At 56.3% G+C, this 26,225-nt stretch overlaps 2 protein-coding genes across 2 annotated transcripts; one reads left to right on the plus strand and one right to left on the minus strand.

Annotated features, from left to right (window-relative positions):
* Positions 1-7,152, minus strand: MAPK15 (mitogen-activated protein kinase 15; the record flags this gene model as incomplete). The annotated part of the gene is made up of 14 exons (XM_080694141.1): positions 1-219; positions 298-402; positions 473-546; positions 634-793; positions 887-992; positions 1,066-1,203; positions 2,206-2,263; positions 2,837-2,976; positions 3,088-3,251; positions 3,320-3,450; positions 5,648-5,738; positions 5,860-5,889; positions 6,034-6,132; positions 7,084-7,152. 14 exons carry the CDS (start codon positions 7,150-7,152, stop codon positions 1-3), a joined length of 1,584 nt encoding a protein of 527 aa, XP_080550267.1.
* Positions 7,153-11,071: 3,919 nt separating this feature from the next.
* Positions 11,072-12,282, plus strand: CCDC166 (coiled-coil domain containing 166; the record flags this gene model as incomplete). Its single annotated transcript, XM_080694142.1, has 2 exons — positions 11,072-11,512; positions 11,635-12,282. The coding sequence occupies 2 exons, from the start codon at positions 11,072-11,074 to the stop codon at positions 12,280-12,282; spliced, it is 1,089 nt and encodes a 362-aa protein (XP_080550268.1).
* Between the last annotated feature and the right edge of the window lie 13,943 nt (positions 12,283-26,225).

Here is a 26,225-nt window from a genome sequence, read left to right on the forward strand (position 1 = left end):
TCAAATGTAGCCCGGCAAAGCTGGGCGCCGTGGCTCAGGCTCCGGGCCCGGGAGCAGGGGCAGGCGGCCCAGCGCCGACCGGCACACGGTCCCGTAGGCCTGGGAGTAGCCCCCGAGCGCTGCCCTGGCCGCCCCCTGCGCCCCCTGCGCCGCCGACACGTGGAACATCCTCCGGCCCGGGCGGCCAGGCCGGGGCTCCGGGGCCTCCCGCACAGGGACCTGCGGGCGGGCCGTCAGGGCGGGGCGGTCGAGGGGACGCCAGGGCTCGGGGTGGGGTCTGGGGGGCTGCCTGCTCACCCTGGCGCCGGTCGGCTCGCGGCGGCGTACCAGAGCCCGGTGGGCGGCCTGCGCGGCGGCCTGCTTGCTCAGCGAGGGTGGGGCGGCCCTCGGGCTGCGCTTCACCTGGCAAGGGCATGGTCACGTCACCCAGAGCAGCAGGCGGCCCTCCCGCGCCCACCCCCCAGCGACTCACCCCCGAGGACGCCCAAGGGGGCTCCGTTGCACCGCCGGGGGCTGCACCCTGCCTGGGGCTGTGCTGGGCTATCTCTGCAGGCGTGAAGGTCAGCCCAGGATTAGGTCCTGTCTGCTCCCCGCGCCCCGGGGAGGGGGCGGGCGCTGGTAACGCTCACACACCGCGCTCGGGGTCCTGACCCGGGCTACTCTGGGGCCTGGGTCCGGGGTCCCGCGTAGGCGTCCCGGCGGGGAGCGGAGGGGCTCCGCGCCGTGCCCCGGGGGCGGCGACCCCGCAGCCCTCTCTCGGGGTCCGGCCGCTGCCCCTTCGCTCCAGGATCACCTGCGGGAGGGAGCAGCGCTCAGAGGTGCGGGGCGGAATGGCTTCGCAGAGGTAGGGGGCGCCCGGGAAGGGAGGCGGAGGTGGGGCGCCCACCTGGTAGAGGCGCCTGCGATACTCGGGGGCCGAGAGCGGGGCTCCCTCGAGCACCGGAAGCCGCACAGCAGCCCCGCGGACCCACTCACGCTGCGGGCAGTGGAACCTGCGGGGCGGGAGGGGGTTGCAGGAGCCGCCGTGCCCCTGGCGGGCAGCCCCGGCCGCCACCCCGCGCCCACCTCTGCACGTAGGGGTGCTGCAGGGCCTGCGCTGCGCTGAGCCGCTGGTCGGGGGCAAACACCAGGAGTCGCCGGAGCAGGTCCAGGGCGTCCGCGGGTGTGTCTGGCGGCAGGAGGGCGTCCAGCGTCTGCTGGGGCCTGCAGGCGGTGGGTCTCTGTGTCCACCGCGCGGCCCCTCCCCAGACCTGGCTGTGGCCCGAGGCTTGTCTCTGGGGACACTTCCAAGCCAGACTGTAGACAGCTGGGGAGACCCCTGCCCCTCCTTCAGTGGCCTCCTCTCCGGCCCTGGGAGGGCCCCGGAGCCCAGGCCTTGGGACTCCCCTACACCGCTCATGCTGGGGTCTCCATATGCATGCACATGTGTGTGTGGGATACACACATCTATATAGAGATGATATATACACACGTGTGTGCCTGTGCGTGCGCTGGGGACAGAACCTACAGCCATTCTACCTCCAAGCTACAGTTATAGCTCTATTTCCCGCCCCCCACCCCTTTTTTGCGGGTCTGGGGATAAAACCCAGGGGAATTCGACCTCCGAGATACACCCCCTGCCCTATTTTTTATTCTTTATTTTGAAACAGGGTCTAACTGAGTTGCAGAGGGCCTCACTAAGTAGCTGAGGCTAGCCACAATCCTCTGGTCTCAGCCTCCTGAATGCTGGGATTACAAGCGTGCGCCACCATGCCGGGCTTTATCCTTTTATTTTTATTTTTTATTTTTGGTGGTACTGGGGTTCCTGGGAGCCCTTGTACCTCGGGCTACACTCCCAGACCTATTTTATACTTTTTTATTTTTGGAAACAGGGTCTCTTAAGCCAGCGTGGCTGGCTTCGAACCTGCGTGATCCTCCCGTCTCTGCCTCCCAAGCGTGGGGATTACAAGTGTGCGCCACCATGCCCGGCCTATCCTTTTATTTTGAAAAAGGGTTTTACTAAGTTAAAAAGGGCCTCACTAAGTAGCTAAGGCTCCTCCTGCCTCAGCCTCCCAAGTACTGAGATTGCAGGCAAGCACCAGCACAACCCGCTTTCTTCAGTTAGCATGACCGACAGCGCGTGGGCTGGCACAAAAGGCCCTTGTGTGGGTCAGCAAGGTGAGCATTTCTGGAACAGGCCGCCCCACACCCAAGGTCCCTACTCACCCGCTGCCCAGGCGGTGCAGAATCACAGCGGCGTAGGCAGAGCCCAGGGCCTGGAGGTCTGGGGTGGCGGCAGGAGGAGGTGTGGCCAGGTGTGCCCGCTCAAGGGTGCCTGGGCCAGCCCCCTCTTCTGGGACTGTCAGCCCCCATGAGTCCCGGAGCACCCCAGGTGCTCCTGCCTGGAGCCCAGGCCCTCAGGCTGCAGGACACTCACACCTGGGCCCTGGTGTCGGCCTCCCCTTTCCAGGGCCATCCCTTGCTGGCTCTACCCAGAGAAGTGGGGACTAAAGGACAGGAGGGCCTTGGAGGCTTCCGACTGCCCCGCTGGCTACGACCCCACCTCTTCCGCTGCTGCCTCCTCCCGCTCCTCCACAGTGCCCCAGCGCTCAGCCAGGCCTCGGCCCTCACCCTGCCTCCCATGCCCCTTCATGCCAGCGCTTGGCCTCAGCTCCCCGTGGCCTGCTCCTTGGCAGCCTCTCCACTCCGGACCCTCCACCCACAGGACCCGCCCCTCCCTGGACTCTGTCCCTGACGGTCCTCCCCATCGCACTGGCCTGTCAGGTGCTCTCTCCCCATGACTACATACTCCAGTGCTCAGCACCCGCGCACCTGGGGACCTGGTCCACATGCTCACCCTCCTGGGACGGTGGTGGGATGGTATCCAGGATCAGTTCCAGCTGGTGCAGTGTGGACGTGCCCGGGAACAGGGGCCGCCCTCTCAGCATCTCGCCCAGGATGCAGCCCAGGCTCCACATGTCCACCCCAGGGGTGTACCTGGGCAGGAAGGGGTGGGGCGTGAGTGCGTGCAGGGCGAGGCGAGCGCACACAGGTGGGCCTGGGGACCCGCTGGGAGAAGAACCGGTGGCTGGGGCATGTCACTGTTACCAGGGTGAGGACAGCAGCACCTCCGGAGCCCGGTACCAGCGTGTGGCCACGTATTCCGTCAGGGCAGGCCCCTCCAGCCCGTCGGGGAGGCCGCTTAGGGAGCGCGCCAGGCCAAAGTCACAGAGCTTCACCGAGCAGTCAGCATCCAGAAGCACATTGGACGGCTGCAGAGAGGAGGCGGCTTGGGGCTTGGCGAGGGGCCAGGGCGCCCAGGGTCCCTGCAGGTGCCCACCTTCTGGTCCCGGTGGATGACACGCCCCGAGTGGATGAACTTGGTGGCCCTGAGGAGCTGGTAGAAGATGTAGCGCTTGTGGACGTCCTGCAGCAGCCTGCCCTTCTTGATGACAGCGTTCAGGTCGGTGTCTGCGGAGGCGTGGGGGGCAGATGGGTCTGTCCCGCTCCGAACCAGCCCTGGCCTCCCTGCCCGGCCGCCCTGCCAGCTTCTGCACCTTGCCCAGTGTTGGCACAGGAATGAAGGCTTGTGGGATTCCTTTAGTACTTTACGTCTTCCTTTTACAAAACGAATGGAAAATGCCAGGCATGGCGGCGCACGCTTGTAATCCCAGTGCTTGGGCGGCTGGGTCAGGAGGGTCACAGGTTCAAAGCCAGCCTCCACAACTTAGCAAGGCTCTCAGCAACATAGTGAGACCCTCTTTACAAATAAATAAAATTGGCCGGGCGTGGTGGCACACACTTGTCATCCCAGCATCCAGGAGGCTGAGACCGGAGGATCGCGGTTTGCAGACAGCCTCAGCTACTTAGTGAGGCCCTCCACAACTTCCTGAGACCCTGTTTCAAAATTAAAGAATAAGCCGGGCGTGGTGGCACACGCTTGTAATCCCAGCATTCGGGAGGCTGAGACTGGAGGATCACAGTTTGTGGACAGCCTCAGCTACTTAGTGAGGCCCTCCGCAACTTAGTGAGACCCTGTCTCAAAATAAAGAATAAGAAATAGGGCAGGGGGTGTAGCTTGGAGGTTGAATGCCCCTGGGTTCCATCCCCAGACCCGCCAAAAAAAAAAAAAAAAAGAAAGAAAGAATAAAAAATAGTGCTGGGGTGTAGTTTAGAGGTAGAATGTCCCTGGGTTCTATCCCCAGTAGTGCAAAAACAAAAACAAAAAACAATTAAGAAATAAAATCGGAAGCTGGGTGTGGTGGCACATGCTTGTAATGCCAGCATTCAAGAGGCTGAGACCAGAGGATTGCAGTTCGCGGACAGTCTCAGCTACTTAGTGAGGCCCTCTGCAACTTAGTGAGACCCTGTTTCAAAATAAAGAATGATAAAATAGGGCAGGGGGTGTAGCTTGGAGGTCAAATGCCCCTGGGTTCCACCCCCAGACCCACAAAAAAAAAAAGAAATAAAATTGGTCTGTGAGTATAGCCCAGAATCACCAATACTAAAAAATAAATAATAAGGCCAGGCGTGGTGGCGCACGCTTGTAATCTCCATGCTTGGAAGGCGGAGACAGGAGGATGGCGCAGATTTGAAGCCAGCTGCACTGGCTTAAGAGACCCTGTTTCCAAATAAAAAAGTATAAAAATAGGTCTGGAGTGTAGCCCGGAGATAGAAGGGTTTCCAGGAACCCCAGTACCACCAAATTAATTAATTAATAATAAATGAAAATGAGTGGCAAAATGGAAACGTAGCTATAAGCCAAGCATGTAATCCCAGCATCTGGGAGGCTGAGACAGGAGGATCACAGCTTATGGACAGCCTCAGCTACTACTTAGTGAGGTCCTTTGCAACCCAGTGAGACCCTGTTTCAAAATAAAGAATAAAGCCAGGCATGGTGGCACATGCTTGTAATCTCCTTGTGCTCAGGAGGCTGAGACAGGAGGATCGCGCAGGTTCGAAGCCAGCCTCAGCTACTTAGTGAGGCTCTCAGCAACTTAGAGAGACTGTTTCCAAATAAAATATAAAATAGGTCTGGGTGTTTATCCCAGAGGTAGAAAGCTCCTAGGTTCCACCCCAGTACCACCAAGAAAAAAAAAAAAAAAGAACAAGCTGGGCGTGGGGACACACACTTGTAATCCCAGCATTTGGGAAGCTGAGACAGGAGGATCGTGGTTCAAGGACAGCCTCAGCTACTTAGGCCCTTTGAAACTCAGTGAGACCCTGCTTCAAAATGAAAAATAAAAATAGAGCTAGGAGTGTAGCTCGGAGGTAGAATGCCACTGGGTTCCATCCCCAGTACCACATATACACACACACACACACACACACACACACACACACACACACACAAAAGAATAAAAAAATAGGACTAGGGCTATAGCTATAAGGTAGAATGTCACTGGGTTCCATCCCCAGTACTGAAAAAAATAAAATAAAATAAATGGAAGCGTACTACAAATGAGGACATAGCTAAAGAGCCACGGAGCAGGGTCAAGGTGGTCACCACTAGGCTGTGGAGGTGGCGCTTACCGCCTGTGCGCCCTCGGGTACGGTACGGGGCGCGAGGGGACGCTGCTGGCCACACAGGCACCCCGGCAGCAGCAGGACACACAGAGGAAGCCAGGCCAGCAGGTGGGTCCCCAGGTCAGACAAGAGACTCACTCACCCATAGACTCAAACACCAGGTAAATGTCTCTGTCATTCTCTGCCCGGATCACATCCAGGAGTCGGATGATGTTGGGATGGTCCCCAAACTCCTGCGGAGAGTTGGAGAGTCGGCTGCTGCTGAAGGCCAAGGCTCTGGGCGCCCTGGGGCTGGCTCCCTTGCCTGGAGAGGTCTGCGCCTGGGGAAGGGAGGTGCGCGGCCGGGCCGCTCACCTGGAGGAGCATGACTTCCCGGAATGTCCTCTGAAAGAGACAGAGACGCGCAAAGGGGCTGAGGCTTGTCCCCAAGCACCCACCTGGCCAGAAATACCAGGAAATCTGCTGTGCCGGGGCCTCCGAGTTACACCCAGCCATCCTCCTCCACACACCTCCTTCCCTCCTGCGTACCTGGGCATCCGTGCTGTCCCTAAAGGCATCAAAGATCTTCTTGATGGCCACGACCTCACCGGTCCTCCGGTCCACGGCCTTCCACACAATGCCGTAGGCCTGGGGGAGAGCATGGCCAGCTCACTGCCCAGCCACCCCTGCCCACCCAGGCTGTCCCGCAGATGCAAGCTGGGCGCGTGAAAAGGTGGGAGTTCCGAACCAGCCACTGTGGGTGGGAGCCAGAAACGCCGTGTGGACAGAGTCCCAGGTGGCACTTGTGGGCAGAACCTGCAGCCCAGCCATCTTGGAGGTGGGCTTCTGCCCCTGGGGCCATGTCTTGTTCTACTCCCACCCATGCAAGCTGCTTGGCAAACCCTGCTGACGCCTCCTCAGAACTCATTCCCAGCCCCCCACAGGGACACGCCCTCCCCTGGCCACAGCGGGGCCTCCAAAGGGCAGGCGGGTGGCCTTCTCCAGGCCCCTGGCTGCAAAAGCTCCCAGGGTCCATCCCAGTGAAAGCCAAAGTCCTGGAGGCTTCGCAGAGGTGGGCCCCACAGGACACAACCTCGCCCACATGGCCCCGGAGTGCTACTGTCCACACACTGTGTGGATCCCCCCCACCCCATCAGGTCCTGGCGGCAGGGCCTTGGAACTTGCAGTCTGCACTGTCCAGGATGCCTTCCCCCACAGCACCGAACACTGAACGCACAATCACACAGCTTCACATACACACGTATGCACACAGCTCCCCTGGCCCTGGCCTCCTGGGCCATGCTGGCACCCGCCCTTCCCCCTCGGTTACCGAGCATCTCCTGGGCCCAGGGACAGGCGGCTCTGGACACCGGGGCAGCGGGATGGTGGGCACTGGCCTCACCCCCCTGAGACTGCTGGGGATGGGGGGCTGACAGTCACCTCTCTTCAGAGCCAGGTCCCTAGTTGCCACCCAGTTTCCCTGAAGAAAACGAGGTATGGGGCGTCTCGCGGGCATATACAAAGGCAGCCCCCTGGGATCAGCCGCCGCTTAGGATGGCCAGTCCCCAACCCGGCGCCCCGCCGAGCCGCCGCGCTCACCCCCTTCCCGAGTCTCCGCTTGAGCAGGTATCTCTGGGCTACGTGAGCGTCCACCTCGGCAGCACACATACCGGCCGCTGGCTTCGGCTCCGGCTCCGGGATCCGCCGACCGACCGCGCGTCGCACCTGTTGACCGGTCGCCCTGGAAACCCGCGGAGGCTCCGCCCCTGCACCCGCCGATGGGCGGGGTCTGCGGCCGCTGTTCCTCCCAGCTCTGCGGAGGTGCCTGTGGGTTTGGGGGCGCTGTCAACCTGGAGCAGTTGGGGGGCTCGCGCCGAGCATCCCAGCGTCCTCAGCGCCTGCGAGCTACCGAGACTGGACAGGTCCAGGGTGTGCGGGTGCCCTGAAATCGGGGCTTCCCTTGGGGAGAGCGGCTAGGGCAGCCACGCCTGACCGGGAAGGCGCGGGGAGCCTGGTGGGGGTGCGAATGACCTGGCCCTTTGGAGCTGGCTTGAGACCCAGCGCAGGGAGACACTGGGCGGAGGCGGAGGCGCATCCTGCTGGGCCATGAGGGTGGTTCCAGCTGCAGGAGCTCCTAGACAAAGAAGAACCTCCATGGGTCCTGGAAGGACAGGGCTGAAAAGGGCAGGGTTAGAAGTAGCCAGCGACCAAGGAATTAGGGCTTTAAAAAAAATTTTTTTTTTTTTACAGTACTGGGGATGGAACCCAGGGGCATTCTACCTCCGAGCGAACCCCCAGCCCTATCTTTTATTCTTAATTTTGAAACAGGGTCTCAGTGAGTTGCAAAGGGCCTCACTAAGTAGCTGAGGCTGTCCGCGAACCGCGATCCTCCCGTCTCAGCCTCCCCATGCTGGGATCACAGGCGTGCGCCACCACGCCCGGCTTAGGGCTTTTAAATTTAAGATGCAAGTCGGGCATGATAGCACCGCCTGTAGACTTGGAAGGCTGAAACAGAAGGACTGCGGGTTTAAGGACAGCCTCAGCAAGTAGTGAGACTGTTTGAAAATAAAAATAAAATAGGGCTGAGGGTTTAGCTCAGAGGTAGAACGTTCCTGCCCCTGACTTCAATCCCCAGTACCAAAAAAAAAAAAAAAAAAAAAAAAGTTTAAGGTGCAGGAGGTGTCGCTCGGCGGAGGAGCGCTTGCCCAGCACCACAGAACAACAATGTGCGCCGTCTCGAATGGCACACTGGCGCCGACATCTGGACCTGCTCAAGCTGAGTCAATAGCCGACAGGTGGATTTGTCCTCAAGGGGCAGATTCCAGGGACCTGCTGGAATGGACAGAGGACAGTCTCTGTTGTCTTCTCCACCCAGCAACGCAGACCCTCTTCTTCCCGTCCGCCTCTCGATTTTCCTTACCTTGACCCGGGACAACTGCTAGCTTCTGTGTTTGATTAACTATTATGATGCCTTGTTTAAAATTTCCATAAAAATGCGGGGCGTGGTGGCGCACGCTTGTAATCCCCGCACAGGTTCGAAGCCAGCCTCAGCTACGTAGGCTCTCAGCAACTTAGTGAGACCCCGTTTCCAAATAAAATATAAAAAAGGTCTGGGAGTATAGCCCGGAGGTAGAAAGCCTCTGGGTTCGACCCCCAGTACCACACACACACACAAAAAAAAAAAAAAAATTCCATAAAAACAATATTAGCTTAGAAGATTCAGGAGAATAGTCAGCTACCCCCTGCCCACCCACCCCACACATCATTACAATCATTAAATATTCTCCAGATTACTGTATTTGACGCTGTCATTTTTGTGTGAGAAGTCAACCTTTCAGTAGTTGCCTGGACTAATGAGCAAGCAGAGCCTGCTAGAGCCCAGGACAAGCAAGCAGCACTGGCGGGCCAGGAGCACTGACTTCAAGCTGTGCCCTCCTGGCCCTACTTTTTAGTTAGTCCTTATTTATTTATTTATTGTGGTACTGAGGATGGAACCCAGGGTTTTCTACCTCTGGGTTATACTCTCAGACCTATTTTTCTTTTCTTTTTTGGTGGTACTGGGGATGGAACCCAGGGGACTTCCACCTCCAGGCTACACTCCCAAACCTATTTTATATTTTTTATTTGAAAACAGGGTCTCTTAAGCCAGCGGAGGCTGGCTTCGAACCTGCGCGGTCCTCCTGTCTCCACCTCCCAAGCACGGGGATTACAACCGTGAGCCACCACGCCCGGCTCTCAGACCTATTTTTATATTTTATTTGGAAAACAGGGTCTCACTAAGTAGCTGGGGCTGGCTTTGAACCTGTGTGTTCCCCCTGACTCAGCATCCCAAGTGCTGGGATTACAAGAATGCAACACCACGCCTGGCATATTTTTATTTTTTGAAACAGGCTCTCACCGAGTTGCAAAGGGCCTCGCTAAGTAACTGAGGCTGTCTGTGAACCGCGATCCTCCAGTTTCAGCCTCCTGAATGCTGGGATTACAAGCATGTACCACCATGCCCGCCCTCAAAACTATTTTATTTTATTTTATTTTTGCTGGTCTGGGAGTGGAACCCAGGGGCAGTCAACCTCTGAGCTACACCCCTGTCCTATTTTTTATTCTTTGTTTTGAAACCAGGTCTCACTGATTGGCAGAGGGCCTCACTAAGTAGCTGAGGCGGTCTGTGAATCGCGATCCTCCGGTCTCAGCCTCCCGAATGCTGGGATTACAAGCGTGCACCACCACGTCCAGCTCAAAGCAAATTATTTAAGGTGATTAGACACCCAAGTGGTAATCTTAGAAAGACATGACTGAAGCGACAAGGTGTGTGTGTGTGTGTGTGTGTGTGTGTGTGTGTGTGCGTGCATGCGTGCGTGGCACTACCTTAGCCCTTTTTTATTTTTATTTTGAAACAGGGTCTCGTTAGGTTAATGAGTCTCACTACTTGCTGAGGCTGTCCTCACACCTGCGATATCCTCCTGTCTCAGCCTCCCATGTACTAGGATTGCAGGCGTGTGCCAGCACGTCCAGCTTGTAGGGCATCATCATTTAAAGGAGCAGCGGAGAGCCGGGCGTGGTGGTGCATACGTGCAATCCCAGCATTTGGGAGGCTGAGACAGGAGGATCTCAGACAGCCTCAACTACTTAGTGAGGCCCTGGGGTTAGTGAGGTACTGGGGTTCCTGGAGACCCTTTTACCTCCGGGCTACACTCCCAGACCTATTCTTATACTTTTTTTAAATTTGGAGACAGGGTCTCCTAAGCCAGCGCGGCTGGCTTCGAACCTGTGCCATGCTCCTGTCTCCGCCTCCCAAGCGCGGGGATGACAAGCGTGCGCCACCGTGCCCGGCTCAACGCGTACACTTTAAATCTGTCCATACCCCATCAAAAATGAACAACCCCGGGGAGAAACCCAGAATGTGACGACAGGACACAACACGGGTGCAGACGGGTGTTACCAGAGGCCATCCGTACCTCGTGCTGAGGCTTATTCCAGGTCAAGGAGCTGGATGCTGACCGCTGCCCATGGCTCCTCTGACGCCAAACGGATGCTCCCATCTTCTACTCAAGATTGAATGGAGCTGGGCATGGAAGTGCATGCCTGTAATCACAGTACTTGGGAAGCTGAGACAGAAGGATCTCAGGTTCAAGGCCAGCCTCAGCAACTAAGTTGCGAGACTCAGGAACCTAGTGAGAACCCGGTTCTATACAAAAAATAAAGGGCTGAGGGGGTAGCTTAGAGATAGAATGCCCCGAGGTTCAATCCTTAGTACCACAGAGAAAATGGGGGGGGGTGAGTCCAGTTGTTGCCCAAGCAACGAGTTGCAGTGGGGGAGGGTGACTAAGTTCTGTCTCCATAGATGCTGCTGGCTGAACGACAACATTACTGATGTTGGACGTGCCCCGACGGACAGCCAAGGACCGGCGGGAACCCACGAGTGAGTACAGGCTGCGACCCTGGTTCGGCCTCTCCCCCACCCCAGGACCCTGAGATGCATCCCCCCCTGGGCGTGGGGCCGGCATCTGCGCGCTGGGAAGGGAGGGGATGAGCTGGGCGAGCGGGGGACGGGGCCCTCACGAGCCCCCACCTCCTCAAGCCCCAACCCATGGCGCCCAAGAAGAAGCGCGGGCCCAACCAGGGCCGCCGGCCGGGCGCGGCGGGTGACGGCGCGGAGCCGCCGCTGTCGGAGCGCGCGCAGTACCTGCAGCGGGAGTACGCGCTGCTCTCGGAGCAGCTGGCGACCTGCGAGGTGCGCGTGGACCAGGTGCTGCAGGAGAACGCCTTCCTGGACCGCGAGGCGGGCCGCCTGCGCGACGAGAACCGGCTGTACGCCAGCTACGTGAGCGCGCGCGCGCAGCGCTGCGCCAACGCCATCCTGCGGCTGGACGAGCAGAACCGCGTGGACCTGGCGCAGATCCACTGGCAGCGCGCCGAGCTGGCGTCGCTGTACCACGGGCGCGAGGAGGGCGTGCGCGCGCAGCTGCTGGACATGGAGGCGCGCGCGGCGCAGGTGGCGCGGCAGGTGCAGGAGCTGCAGCCGTACAAGGCCAGTGCGGGGGCGTGGCCGTGCCGGGGGCGTGGCCGCCCGCCCCTGACGCCCCGCCCCGCCCCGCTCGCTGACGCCCCGCCCGCTGACGCCCCGCCCCGCTGACGCCCCGCCCCCCGCAGGAGCTGCAGCTGGAGCGGCTGGCGCGGATCCGCGCGCTCGAGCGCGAGCTGCTGCACATGCGCGTGGAGCACACGCAGCTGCTGCACCGCGTCAAGCGGCGCTTCCTGGACGACAAGGCGGCCTTCGAGCGCGAGGCGCGCCAGCGCGTGCAGGCCCTGGGCCGGCGCGCCGAGCGGGAGGCGGCGCGCGCGCTCGTGGCGCACACGCAGGCCGTCAAGGCGGACAACGGGCGCCTGCGCCAGGAGCTGCTGCGGCTGCTGCGGCGCGCGCAGCTGCTGCACGACACGCGGCGCCAGCTGCTGGAGCAGCGCGAGCAGCTGCGGCGCGAGCACGAGGACACGCGGGCGCTGGCGCGCGCGCACGGCTGGCTGCGCCGGGGCCCCGCGGGCCCGGCCCTGTGGCGCCCGCCCGCGCCGCCCGCGCGCCGCCGCCCGCCGCCCGCCAGCCCGCCGCCCGCCAGCCCGCCGCCCGCCGCCGCCCGGCCGCCGCCCTTCGCGAGCTCGAGGCCCGCGTCGCTGGCGGGCGCCCGCGGAGCCCCGGCCTCGCCGCGGCCCTCCCGGCGCGGGGCCTCGCAGGACACGCCGCGGCCCGCCCAGGCCGCGCCCCGGAGCCCGCCGCCCGAGGCCGCGGCGCGCCGGGGAGAGTGAGCGGGGGCAATAAAGCCGGCCGGCCCGCGCAGGCCTCTCCCCGGCCGCCGAGCTCCCCGCGCGGCCGGCCACTGTGTTACGGCAGTTTTCCTTTGTGTGTGTGTGTGTGTGGTGTCGGGATGGAACCCAGGGCATTCTACCTCCGACCTCACCTCCAGCGCTATTTTATTCTGTAGACAAACGGTCCCAAAGCCGAGTCTGGTGACCCACGTCTGGGATCCCAGTATTTAAGAGGCTGAGATAGGATAGCAGGTTCGAAGTTAGCCTCAAGCAACTTAGTGAGGTTCCCTCAGCAATTTAGCAAAACCCTGATTCCAAATTTAAAAATAAAAACGGCCTGGTGTGGCCCACGCTTGCAATCCCAGCACTTGGGAGGATGAGACAGGAGAATCGTGGTTCCAGACAGCCTCAGCTAGCTACTTAGTGAGGCCCTTTGCAACTCAGACCCTGTTTCAAAATAAAGGATATAAAATAGGGATGGGGGGTAGCTTGGAGGTAGAATGCCCCTGGGAGTCATCCTCAGTACCGCAAAAAAAAAAAAATTTTTTTTTAATTCTTTTGAGGGTATAGCTCAGAGATAGAATGCCCTTGGGTTCAATCCCCAGTACAAAAAAAAAAAAAAAGGAAAATAGGGAGCCTGGCATGGGTGGCCCATGCTTGTAATCCCTGTACTTGGGAGGCTGGGACAGGACGATCAAAGGTCCGGGCCAGCCTCAGTTACTGAGGTACTCTGCAACTTAGTAAAACCATCTCTCAAATAAAAAATAGGAGCCTGGTGTGGTGGCGCACACTTGTAATCCCAGCATTTGGGAGGCTGAGACAGGAGGATTGCAGTTCGAGGACAGCCTCAGTTACTTAGGCCCTTTGCAACTCAGTGAGATCCTGTTTAAAAAAAAAAAAGAATAAAAAATAGGGCTAGGGGCTAGGAGTGTAGCTTAGAGGTAGAATGCCCCTGGGTTCCATCTCCAGTACCACCAAAAATTTTTTAAAAAGTCTCCTCAACAGCATCACTAAGTTGCTGAGGCTGGTTTTCTTTTTTATTCTCTTCTTTTTTTTTCTTTTCTTGGTGGTACTGGGGTTCCTGGAAGCCCTTCTACCTCCGGGCTACACTCCCAGACCTATTTTTATATTTTTATTTGAAAACAGGGTCTCCTAAGCCAGCGCACGCGGCTGGCTTCGAACCTGTGCGATCCTCCTGTCTCCGCCTCCCAAGCGCGGGGATTACAAGCGTGCGCCACCACGCCCAGCTTGCTGAGGCTGGTTCTCAACCTGCGATCCTCCTGTTTCAGCCTCCCACGTACTAGGGTTATAGCCGTGCACCACCACATCCAGCTTGCCTGACTTAGGAGCCAGGAGACCTGAACCTCACTCCACCCTGCCCACTGGTGGCATACCTGGGGCTTCCTGGTAAGGGTGGTGGACGTGTCTGGGGAGGAAGTGACATGAAGAAGGAGAGCGTGTGGGCTTGGGCATCCCAGCGGGCTGTGCTGTGTGGGCTCTGCGCAGCCAGGGCCAGCTGGAGCCACAGGATGCGTGGGCTGACTCGCTGGTACTGACAGGACTGCTGGGGCTGGTGGGAACTGTGGCAGGTGGGCATGGCTGGAGGAAGGTCACTAGGGCACCTCAGGGACTCGGGTAGCTTCCTGGCCTCACCCTTGCACATTGTGCTGCGCTGTCCTCAGACCCAAAGCCACAGAGCTGCAGACCTGGGATTGAATCTCTGCGACCTGGACCCCAAAGAAATCTTTTCTCAAACAAGCTGTTCACATCAGGTCACACTGATGAAAAGCCAATGCGTGGGTTAGTGGAAAAAGCAGAGTGAGGGAACGGGCGATATCTCCCTTTGTGGTGACACTACTGACCAGGAGCCTCCCTGAACACAGCAGACCATGGCGTCAGGGGCTGCAGCTGAACAGGCGGCTTACAACTAGCTGCAGGGTCTCCCTCAGAAGTCAAGGGACCAGGGCTCTCAAGCCGTGTCCCAGGGCAGACTTCCGGTCCTGAGGCAGTCCTGAGGAGCTCGGGCACAACTGCAGGCAGGCCGGGCCCTGCGCTGCCGCTCAATAAACCTGGGAGGAGCTCCTTGTGGCCATCCGGGCGCCAGGTCTGTTGTGTGCCTGGGTCTTTTTTTGAGGAGGGTGTAGGGTATTCAACCCAAGGGCACTCTACCTCTGCGCCCTTTTTATTTTGAAACAAGGTCTAAGTTGCTGAGACTGACCTCAAACTTGTGATCCTACATTAGCCACCATGCCCAGTTCTGAACAGGTGGCTGGCCCAGGTGAAAGGGCGGCTTCCTTAAGGGTGTGTGTAGGGCACTGGGCCTTGAACCCAAGGGCATTCTACCTCTGATCTATACCCAATAGTATTTTATTTTTTGATAATGGGGATTGAACCCAGGCTCCTCAGACCAACTTTATTTAAAAACATGGTTTCACTAAGTTGCCAAGAGCCTCACTAAATTGTTGAGGCTGGCTTCAAACCTGTGAAACTCCTGTTGCAGCCTCTCAGATACTGGGATTACAAGTGTGCACCACCATACTCAGTTACTTGTGTGTGTGTGTGTGGTACTAGGAATGGAACCCAGGGGCATTCTATGTCCAAGATATACACCCAGCCCTATTTTATTTTTATTTTGAAACAGGGTCTTGCTCTGTTAGTGAGAGTCTCACTACTTGCTGTGGCTGTCCTGGAACCTGTAATCCTCCCACCTCAGCCTCCCAAGTACTGGGATTAGATGCATGCACCACCTTGCCTGGCTGCCTTTTTTTTTTTTTTTTTTTCAGTACTAGATTGAACCCAGGGGCATTCTACCTTCAAGGTACAACTCCAGCCCTGTTTATTTTTTTTTTTAATTAAAATTTTTTTGGTGGTACTGGGTGTGGAACCCAGAGGCTTTCTACCACCAGGCTATACTCCCAGACCTATTTTATATTTTATTTGGAAATAATGTCTCACTAAGTTGCTGAGAGCCTCACTAAATAGCTGAGGCTGGCTTCAAAACTGTGCGATTCTCCTGTCTCAACCTCCCAAGAGCAGGGATTATAAATGTGAGTCACCATGCCTGGCTTTTTTTTTTTTTTTAATTTTGTGTGTGTGTGGTAGTGGGGGTGGAACATAGGGGCTTTTCTATCTCCAGGCTATACTCCCAGACCTATTTTATATTTTATTTGGAAACAGTGTCTCACTAAGTTGCTGAGAGCCTCACTAAGTAACAGGCTGGCTTCAAACCTGTGTGATCCTCCTGTCTCAGCCTTTCAAGCGCTGGGATTACAAGAGTGTGCCATCATGCCTGGCTGCCTGGAATTCTTAAGTAAAGTCCTTCATCAGATCTGTGGACCACCTGAGCTGCAGTGGGAGGAAGTGCTTGGTGCCCTGCCCAGCTCTGAAGTAGAGCCCCTGCCATCTCTGCCTGGCAGACCTGTGTTTCTGACTGGGTGAGCAGAAACCCCCTAAACCAAGGACCAAGAGGTCACCTTTCCCCTGAAGACCTTTGAGGAACAAGCCAGTCTGCACTGCTCTAAGACACACGCCTCCTCACCAACCCCAGGGGCATGGCCAAGTCACACAAGCCGACCAACTGAGCAGGGCAGAGGGAGTGGCTGCCCAGAGGTGGGTGGCCACTGCTTTCCCACTCGCATCAGCAGGCAGGCTGTGAGCCAACTCCCTGGTGGGCACCACCCACTGCCTACGTAGGCAGTCAGAGCTGCCTGGCAGTCGCAAAGCCCACATGCAGCAGCATTCTGGGCCTATTGCCCGTGGGCCCTGGGCGAGCAGAGCAGCCCCTGGGCCACGTGCAAAGGCAGGTGGTAAGACGGACTGGTCCCCACTCGTCCCTGGGCAAAGGCATTGCCGGAAGCAAAAGGGCCCTGCGCGACCCGGGGAGCAGTCCTGGCACACAGAAAACGCACACACAGGAGCCTGAGGCAATGGCGCTTTATCAGAGCCGCAGCCCTAGAGGCTGTGCCCAAGAAGCAGTGCCAAAGATGGCCTCCGCAGCTTGTGACCGTCCACCCGCGGTGCGCAGCTACCTGCACACTGGTTCCAGCACTGTGCCAGCCTCCCTGCCTGTGAATTCTGGTCTCTCAACCCTTCGACAAGCTGGCTGTGCCACAGGGTGTTCATTTCCAAGTCCTACCTGTGGAGGCCAAGAAAAAGCCTTGCTTTTTTGCAAAACTCAGCACTGCTTGTAGAGGACACTGGTGAAAGAGATGTGCAGAGCACAGCGAGAAAGCCAGGAGAGAGCTAAAGTACGTGTGTGTGGCGCTGGGGCTGGGGTCAGGTTCTGGCAGCTGCGCAGCCCCGTGCGCATGGGAGCAGACCTGCAGGCCACGGGTGCGCTCCAGGGCCCCTTTCCAGATGCCAGTTTTCCTGAGGGATTTGGGGAACCCTGAATGAAGGCTTCAAGGACCGAGAAAGGTTTCCTTCCAGGCTCAAGAGCCTTCACTACAGCTCTTCCCCACGGTCCGAGTTTCCAGAGGAGGAGCCCCGCAGGCCTGGCGCCTCTCTACCTCCCCAAGCCCGTGATTCTTCTGGTGCCGTGTGAAGAACCCCAAGTGGCGGAAGCCCCTGCCACAGTGCTCGCACTGGTAGAACCTCTTGGTCAGGTGCAGCCGCTGGTGGATGCTGAAGCCTTTGGGCCACCTGAAGGCCTTGCCACAGTCAGTGCAGGTGTAGGGCTTCTCCCCGCTGTGAACCCTCTGGTGGTGGCTCAGGTTCTCCTTGGTCCGGAAGGCCTTGCTGCAGTCGGCACAGAAGAAAGGCCTTTCCCCGGTGTGCACGAGCCGGTGCCGGAGCAGGTTGGACTTCTGCTTAAAGGCCTTGCCGCAGTCGCTGCACGAGTAGGGCCGGTGCTCCGTGTGCACTTTGCGGTGCTGCACCAGCCGGTCCTTCAGGCTGAAGGCCTGGCCACACAGCTCACAGCGGAAAGGCTTTTCGCTTGTGTGATTTCTCTGATGGCGCAAGAGGTTTGAACACCAGCGGAAGGTCCGGCCGCACTCAGAGCACTCGAAGGACCTGGTGTCCGTGTGCACCATCTGGTGAGCTGCTAGCCGGCTATGACAGCTCAGTGCCTTCCCACACGTGCCACAGATGAACGCACGCTCCCCGAGACCGGACCACTGTCTGCCGGACTCCCCACACACCCGGCCCCGGAGAGCCCCGGCCTCATCTGCCTTCCTCCCTGAAGCCGTTCTGGGGGGCTTCACGTTACCCACGGTTGGTAGGAAGCTCTTCCTGAAGCTGGCACCCCTCTGGGGTCCTCCCCGGAGGTGGACTTCCTCATGGGCCCAGGTCAGCGGATCACACTGTCTCTTGTGGTCAGCAGGCTTCCTTGCCCCTGTGGAGGACACCAGCACATTTACATTGAACTGGGTCCCAGGTCCAGGACAGGCCATTCAGTGGCCACCCAGCAGAACAGGAGGAACGCTTCAGATGTGTCACAGCAACTCATCTCAATCGAATCGAATCACTCCAAAAAAGTAGCATGAGCCGAGCGCAGCGGCGCAGCTCGTAATCCCCGCGCTTGGGAGGCGGAGACAGGAGGATGGCGCTGGTTCGAAGCCAGCCTTGCTGGCTTAAGAGACCCTGTTTCTAAATTTTAAAAAAAATGTAAAATAGGTCTGGGAGTGTAGCCCAGAGGTAGAAGGGTTTCCAGGAACCCCAGTACCACCCCCCCCAAAAAAAAGTGGCACGAGCTATGTGCTCAAAGCGCATCCATGAACTAAAGCTATGAATACAGAAACACTTGAACTCCAATGCACATCTGACCGCATGCCCATAATCCCAGTATTCAGGAGGTTGAGACAGGAGACTCTCAGGTTCAAGAACAGCCTCAGCCAGTAACAAGACTGTTTCAAAATACAGAAACGGGCCGGGCGTGGTGGCACAGGCTTGTCATCCCCGCATTTGGGAGGCGGAGACCGGAGGGTTGCAGTTCACCGACAGCCTCAGCTAACTTAGCGAGGCCCTTTCCAACTCAGTGAGACCCTGTTTCAAAAATAAAAAGACTAGCCGGGCGTGGTGGCGCACGCTTGTCATCCCCGCGCTTGGGAGGCGGAGACAGGAGGATCGCGCAAGTTCGAAGCCAGCCGTGCTGGCGTAAGAGACCCTGTTTCAAAAATATAAAATAGGTCTGGGAGTGTAGCCCGGAGGTAGAAGGGCTTCCAGGAACCCCAGTACCACCAAAAAAAAAAAAAAAAAGAAAAAGAAAAAAGAAAAAGACTAGCCGGGCGTGGTGGCCCACGCTTGTAATCCTTGCGCTTGGGAGGCAGAAACAGGAGGATCGCACTGGTTTGAAGCCAGCCTGGTTGGCTTAAGAGACCCTGTTTCCAAATAAAAATATAAAATGGGTATGGGAATGTAGCCCGGAGGTAGAAGGGCTTCCAGGAACCGCAGTACCACTAGTAATAATAATAATAATAATAATAATAATAATAATAATAATAATAAATTAAAAAAATAAAAAGACTAAAAATTAGGACTGGAAGTGGGGCTTGGAGGTACAGTGCCCCTGGGTTCCATCCCCCATACCATAAAAATAAATAAACAAATAAATACATTTAAAAAATAGGGCTGGGGGTTGCTGGGCGTGGTGGTGCACGCTTGTAATCCTCGTGCTTGGGAGGCGGAGACAGGAGGATCGCGCAGGTTCGAAGCCAGCCACGCTGGCCTAAGAGACCCTGTTTCAAAAATATAAAATAGGTCTGGAAGTATAGCCCGGAGGTAGAAGGGCTTCCAGGAACCGCAGTACCACTAAAAAAAAAAAAAAAAAAAAAAAAATAGGGCTGGGGGTTTAGCTCAGAGGTAGAATGCCCCTGGCTGGATTCAACCCCCAGTACCACAAAAATTAAAACAAAAAAACACAAATGCACACCCAGACAGTTTAAACCATGGTGTTACCGGCAGACAGAGCACTATTTGCAGGCACACTCAGGCGTTCTCTGCAGAGCTGCAGAAGCACCCTTGAGCCTGTGTGCCCTTGTGGCTGGACCTCACTCTGGAGCTCCACACGACCGGAACCACTCACCCTCAGAGCCGAGAGCTCCTGTCCAACCAGGGACCCAGTGCCCTTCCAAGCCTGGGGCTCCACAAGATCCAAGAGCCTTCCAGCTGGTCTCAGGCCCACACAGCTGCTTAAGCTCACTTCCTGATCTGAAGTCACAAACAAAACCCAAGGCCGGCGTGTCGCTCAGCGGCAGGGTGCTTACCTTGCATGCACGAGGCCCTGGGTTCAATTCCCAGCACCACCGAAAGAAAAACCAAAATACCTAATGACCACTGAGAAGACCACCCCTCACCTGAAGGAAGGAGGCAGTGCTGTTACCCCAGTTACAAATGAGCAGACACAGGGTGAAGAGCTGCGGCGAGCCAGGACCACAGCACGCCTACACGTCTGTCCCAGCAGGCGCGTGGCAGGAGTGGCCGCCCACCTGCGTGCCTCCCTCAAAGGCGGCTCGGTGCCCACTCTCATGTGCCCATGCTGGGTGCTGTGTATCCTCTCACTGGGAGCTGAGGGGACAGAGGGAGTGCAACCAATCCCAGCCCAGCCTGTGTCATGCTCACCTGGGCTGGGGCCGCTCACTGCATCCAGGAACTCGGGTCTCTCACAATCCTCCACCTGCTGCTCATCCCACTGTTCCAGGTTAGAGATAAGGTCAGGTCTGGGGCCGCAGAATCCTTTTCAAGAGAGAGTAAAGGTTATTTGAGCAGAGGACAAAAGGAGGGTCAGGGCCCAGACCACCATGGAGTCAGCACAGGTGAGCCAGCAGCCGGGCTAGCAGAGCTGAAAGAGGGGAGACAAGCAGCTCCCCACGCCACAGCCCACACCAGGTCCTGGGGCCTGGGAAGGGACAGGCTGCCTCTGGAGGAGGTGGGAATGCTCTCGCCAGATGTGGAACAGGGTCCGAGCCCTCCTGTGCCCTGGGCTGAGTACTCCGGCCCCAGCCCCAACCCGAGGCTGCCCGGCAGCTCACCCAAAGCAAGCAAGCTCCTGAAGTTCTCCAGCATCACGTCCCGGTAGAGGGCCCTCTGGCTGGGACCCAGACACTCCCACTCTTCCCTGGAGAAATACACGGCCACGTCCTCAAAGGTCACCGGTGCCTGAAACACAGGCAGCTGCAGGACTGGCCACCCTTGAACAAGAGCAAGACACAGAGACAGGGCGCCCCAGACCCACGTGCAAGAGCAGGAGGGGCAGGCTGCAGTCTCCAAGACAAAAACCCCCAGGAACCACAGCTAAGGACTGGGACGACACCTGTTACAGACAGGATGCCTGTGTTCCCTGGATCCAGGCTGGAGCCCTGACCCGCAGTGTGGCTGAACATGGAGATGGGCCTCTACGGAAGCAATTAAAAGTGAATAATGCCGGGCATGGAGGAACACGCTTGTAACCCCAGTGCTCGGGAGGCTGAGACAGGAGGATCGTGGTTCGTGGCAGCCTCAGCCACTTAGGCCTTTGCAACTCAGTGAGATCTTGTTTCAAAATAAAGAATAAAAAATAGAGCTGGGGGTATAGCTCAGAGAGAGAATGTCCCTGGGTTCCACCCTAGTACCACAAAAAAAAAAAAAAAAAAATCCAGGTGCACACCTACAATGCCGGTACTTGGAAAGCTGAGACAGGAGGACTGTAGGTCCCAGGGCAGCCTCAGGACGCAGCAAGACTCGTGCCCTGGGTGCCACCACAATACAGTGTGCACATGCACAGACAGCAAGCCAGGTCCAGCGCGGCTGGCACTGATGCTCCCAGGGCTTGGGAGGCTGAGCTCCAGGGCAGCCTCAGCAACCTGGTGAGGCCGTCTCAAATTCAAAAAGGAGCTGCTAATGTAGCTTGGAAGTAAACTGCCCACGGGTTCAACTCTCAGTACAGAATAAGTAAATAAATGAATGAGATCACAGGGTGGGGCCCTGTAGCAATAGGGCTGGGGTTTTTATAGGAAAGGCCAGAGAGCTCCCTGCTCTCTCCCCAAACACAAGGCCACAGGCAGCCTACCACCCAGGAAGCAGCCCTTCCTGGACCGCATGTCAGCACCGATCCCAGACTTGGAGCTTCAGAACAGAGGTGGGAGTAGCTGCTGCTTAAGCCGCCCAGTCTCTGATATTTGTTATTGCAGCTTTAGTGGACTCAGACAGCACCTAAGAGAATCAAGGGCATTGTCCAAGTCTGTTGTACGTGGCATCTTCTTCTTTTGATGGGGATTGAACCCTAGGGCATTCCACCACTGAGCTGTACCCCCAGCCTCTCTTACTTTTTATTTATTTATTGTTTGTGGTACTGAGGATGGAATTCAGGGCTTTCCACCTCTGAACCACACCCCTAGCCTCTTACTTTTATTTTTTGTGGCACTGGGGATAGAACCACATTCTACCTCTGAGCTATACCCTGGGGTTCCTGGAAACCCTTCTACCTCCAGGCTACACTCCCAGACCTATTTTTATACTTTTTAAAATTTGTAAACAGGGTCTCTTAAGCCAGATAGGCTGGCTTCGAACCTGTGCAATCCTGTCTCCGCCTCCCAAGCGTGGGGACTACAAGCGTGTGCCACCACGCCCAGCTAGCCCTATTTTTTATTCTTCTTTTTTCCTGTGTGGTACTGGGGATGGAACCCAGGGGCATTCTACCTCCAAGATACATGCCTAGCCCCCTTTTTTTTTTTTTTTTTGGTGGTACTGGGTGGAACCCAGGGGCTTTCTACCTCCGGGCTACACTCCCAGACCTATTTTTATATTTTATTTGGAAACAGAGTCTCACTAAGTAGCTGAGAGCCTCACTAAGTAGCTGAGGCTGGCTTCTAACCTGTGTAATCCTCCTGTCTCAGCCTCCCAAGCAGGGGAGGGGGGATTACAAGTATGTGCCACAACACCTGGCTCCAGCCTTACTTTTTATTCTTTATTTTGAAACAGGGTCTCACTGAGTTGCAAAGGGCCTAAGCAGCTAAGGCTGTCCACGAACCAAACCGCAATCTTCCTGTCTCAGCCTCCTGAATGCTGATTATAAGCGTACATCACCATGCCCAGCTCTTTATTCTTTACTTTGAAACGGTCTCACTGAGTTGCAAACGGCCTCACTAAGTAGCTGAGGCTGTCCGCAAACTGCGATCCTCTTGTCTCTGCTCGGATTACAAGAGCGTGCCACCACGCCTGGCTTCTTTTTTACTTTATTTATTGTTTGTGGTACTGGGGATGGAACCCAGCAGCATTCTACTTCTGAGCTACACTCCCAGCCATTTTTTTTTTTTTTAATTTTGAAACAGGGTCTCACTACGTTGCAGAAGGCCTAAGTTGCTGAGACTGACCACAAACCTCCTGTCTCAGTCTCCTCCCCAAGAATTGGGATTACAAATATGTACCACCATACCCAGCTTTATTTTATTTTGAAACAAAATCTTGCCAACTTGCTGAGGCTGGCCTTGAACCTGGGAGCCTCTTGTCAAAGCCTCACAAGTATTAGGATTATAGGCATGCACTGCTGTACCTTACTGTACTATACTTTTCTGTGTGGTACTGGGGATTAAACCCAGAGGTGTTCTACCTCCAAGCTACACCCACAGCCCTATTTTATTTTACTCTTTCGGTACCGGGGATTGAGCCCAGAGACATTCTACCTCCAAGTTATATTCCCAGCACAATTTTCTTATTTGGAAACAGGGTCTCACTAAGTCGCAGAGGACCTCACTAAATTGCAAGGCTGGCTTTGAACCTATGATTCTTCTGCCTCAGTCTCTCAAGTACTGTGATTACAAGTGTGTGCCAACATGCCCAGCTCTATGTTTCACTTTAAAACAGGGTCTAAGTTGCTGAGAGTTTTGCTAAACTACTGATGCTGTTCTCAAGCCTGGATCCCCGTCTCAGCCTCCCAAGAACCGGGGTCCTACACCCTTACAAATGAATCGGGCTCAGCTGGGCGTGGTGCTGCACGCTATTTGGGAGGAGTATAGGTTCAAGGCCAGCCTCAGCAACTTAGTGAGACCCTGTTTCCAAATTAAAAAAATAAAATAGGGCTGGGAGTGTAGCCCAGAGGTAGAATGCTCGTGGGTCCCACCCCCAGTACCCCCCCCCTTTTTTGTTCTCTGCACCATGAGAGAACTAGCAAAAAGGCAGCCTGGGCAGGACCCCCTGCCTGGGACGGAGGCTGGGGTGCCCTAGGGCAGAGGGAGGCTGGGAGCTGTGGCTCACCTGGGACACAGCCATTGGACCACAGTGCCACCGCCTCTGGGGAGATACAGGTCCAAGAAGCAGCGGTCTAGGGAGACAAAGCCGAGTAAGCAGGCGCAGCCGGCCCAGGAACTGTACCCCAGCAAAGCCAAGGAGCCCAGGAAACAGGGTGCCGCACCCACCCACATGGGGCCGTGGGGAAGCGAAGCTGGCAGGGGCCAGGGCCCAGCAGCACTTCTCCAGGCCTATCCGCAGGTGAAGCGAGACCTGCCAATTCTGATGGAGAGCTGACAGCTCAGCTGTAAAATGGCACTGGAGCATCTGGGGCCAAATCCCCAACCAAGGCAGCTGGGGTACCTCCTGGATAGACAGGACGCCATGTGAACTGTCCTCAGGGGCTCTCCCACTCGAGGATATCTCCCAAGCTTCCCCCAACTCAAGCCCATTACCTGTTCCATTTGGGCCAGGACCACCCTACCTGTAGAGTGTCTCCCTGCAGCTATGCCCCAGGGCTGCTGGGAACCACCCTCTAGGAATGCAGACACTGCCCTGCAGCAGGGCCCAGCCCACAAGACCCCTGAGACACCTCCAGGAGCAAGGCTGCTACAGACTCCTGGACAGGGGCACTGAGCCGCTGCAGGCCAGCCATTCAGAGGAAGGCCTTCGGAACTGGAGGAGTGGAGGGAGCTGGGCGCCTCTGCTCACTAGCTGCCCAGGACCTGGACTCCCCAGACGGTGACATCAGGCCTGCCGGGCCCTGGGAGCCCCCACCCGCCCATGGAGGACAGTCCCACCTCAGAGCTTCTGAGGGCAGAAGACCAGGACACTTTCCAGTTTCTCTTTTCTGAACCCAGAGGGCATTCTACCTCCAAGCGACACCTCCAGCCTTTTTGTTTTCATTTTCAAAACAAGGTCTCACTAGGTTGCTGAGAGTCACACAAAGTTGCTGAGGATGGTCTTGAATCTGTGACTCTCCTGTCTCAGTCTCCCAAGTACTGAGACTACAGGATATACCACCTTTCTTCAAGTTTTTCTTAATAAGGCAGGCACAACCCTGAGAAAGAATATTTCAGAAGAAAATAATAGGCCAAGCCAGGCGTGGTGTTGCACACTTGTCATCCCAGCATTCAGGAGGCTGAGACCAGAGGATCGTGGTTCGCGGACAGCCTCAGCTACTTAGTAAGGCCCTCCGCAACTTAGTGAGACCCTGTTTCAAAATAAAGAATAAAAAATAGGGCTGGGGTGTAGCTTGGAAGTTGAATGCCTCTGGGTTCCATCCCCAGACCCGCAAAAAAAAAGAAAATAATAGGCCAATCTCTCATAAACACAGACATTCTTTTTCTTTCCTGAGACTGACACTGTATTCAGCCCACATCTTCCCTCCCCTTCCTCTAGACACCTCCCTGGCTCCACTAAAGTTCCTCCTGCATTATTTGGAGTCCTCTGGTATCCCAAATACTCCCTAGCTTCCATATGACCCTTCACTTCCTGAGACACATTCTCAAGATAATCAGGATGCCAAACACAGCAGTTTGTCTAAAGAGTTCTGTCATGACAAATTGAGTTTATCTGAAGGACTCAAAGATTTTTTTTTTTTTTTTTTTTTTGGTACTAGAGGTGGAACCCAGGGGCTTTCTACCTCCAGGCTATACTCCCAGACCAAATTTATATTTTATTTGGAAACAGGGTCTCACTAAGTTGCTGAGAGCCTCACTAAGTAGCTGAGGCTGACTTCGAACCTGTGTGATCCTCCTGTCTCAGCCTCCCAAGCACAGGGATTACAAGCGTGCCCACCACGCCCGGCTTTCAAAGATGTTTTGATCTTGGCTGGCTGCAGTGACCAGGGTCGGGGCGCGGCCCGCACACTCAGGGGTACACTGGTGCATTGTCCCTTTTTTTTTTTTTTGCGGGTCTGGGGATGGAACCCAGGGGCATTTGATCTCCGAGCTACACCCTCTCCCCTGTTTTTTATTCTTTATTTTGAAACAGGGTCTAAGTTGCTGAGAGCCTAAGTAGCTGAGGCTGGCTGTGAACCTGTGTGATCCTCCTGCCTGTCGCCACCTCCTGAGTGCTGGGATTACAAGGTGCCCAGCACGCTGGCGTTTTGCAGCATCCTTTTACATTCACCTCCACACTCTGCTAGATGGCATCATGTTCATAGCTCGAGACTGTAGGTCGGGCTTGTCATGACCACAGCCACCTTATTTGCCCACCAGCTAACCGGACTCACATCTCAGGCCATACAGGGCAGTCTTTATGACGATCAGCCAAGTGGTGAGCCAGCCACTGATGCTACGATGTCTTTTCTTTTTTTGGTGCTGGGGATTGAACCCTAGGGCAGCTACACTCCCAGCAGCCCTATTTTATTTTTATTTGGAAAAAGGTTCTCATTCAGTTACAGAGAGCTCACAAAGTTGCTGAAGCTGTCCTGGAACCTGTGATCCTCCTAAATCAGCCTCCCAAGTACTAGGATTACAAGCATGTGCCACCACACCCAGCCTATTTTTTACTTTGAAACAAGATCTAGCTAAATTATTACGGCTGGCTGGCTGCAAGCCTGCAATCCTCCTCCCCAGCCTCCCACATTCTGGGATTACAGGCATGCGCCACCAGGCCAAGAGGGGCCAAGGTTTTCTGAAACAAGATCTCCTTTTCCTTTCAAGAGCAGGGTCTCAACTTTGATCACACTGATTTTCCCAAGTTTTCCTGTCATTTGAAAATTAAGACAGGAGTGGTGGCACATGCTTGAAATCTTAGTCCTTGGAGATAGACAGAAGAATCATAGTTCAAAGCCA

This window comes from Muscardinus avellanarius, assembly GCF_963383645.1.
Source record: "Muscardinus avellanarius genome assembly, chromosome: 4".
NCBI classification, from domain to species: domain Eukaryota; kingdom Metazoa; phylum Chordata; class Mammalia; order Rodentia; family Gliridae; genus Muscardinus; species Muscardinus avellanarius.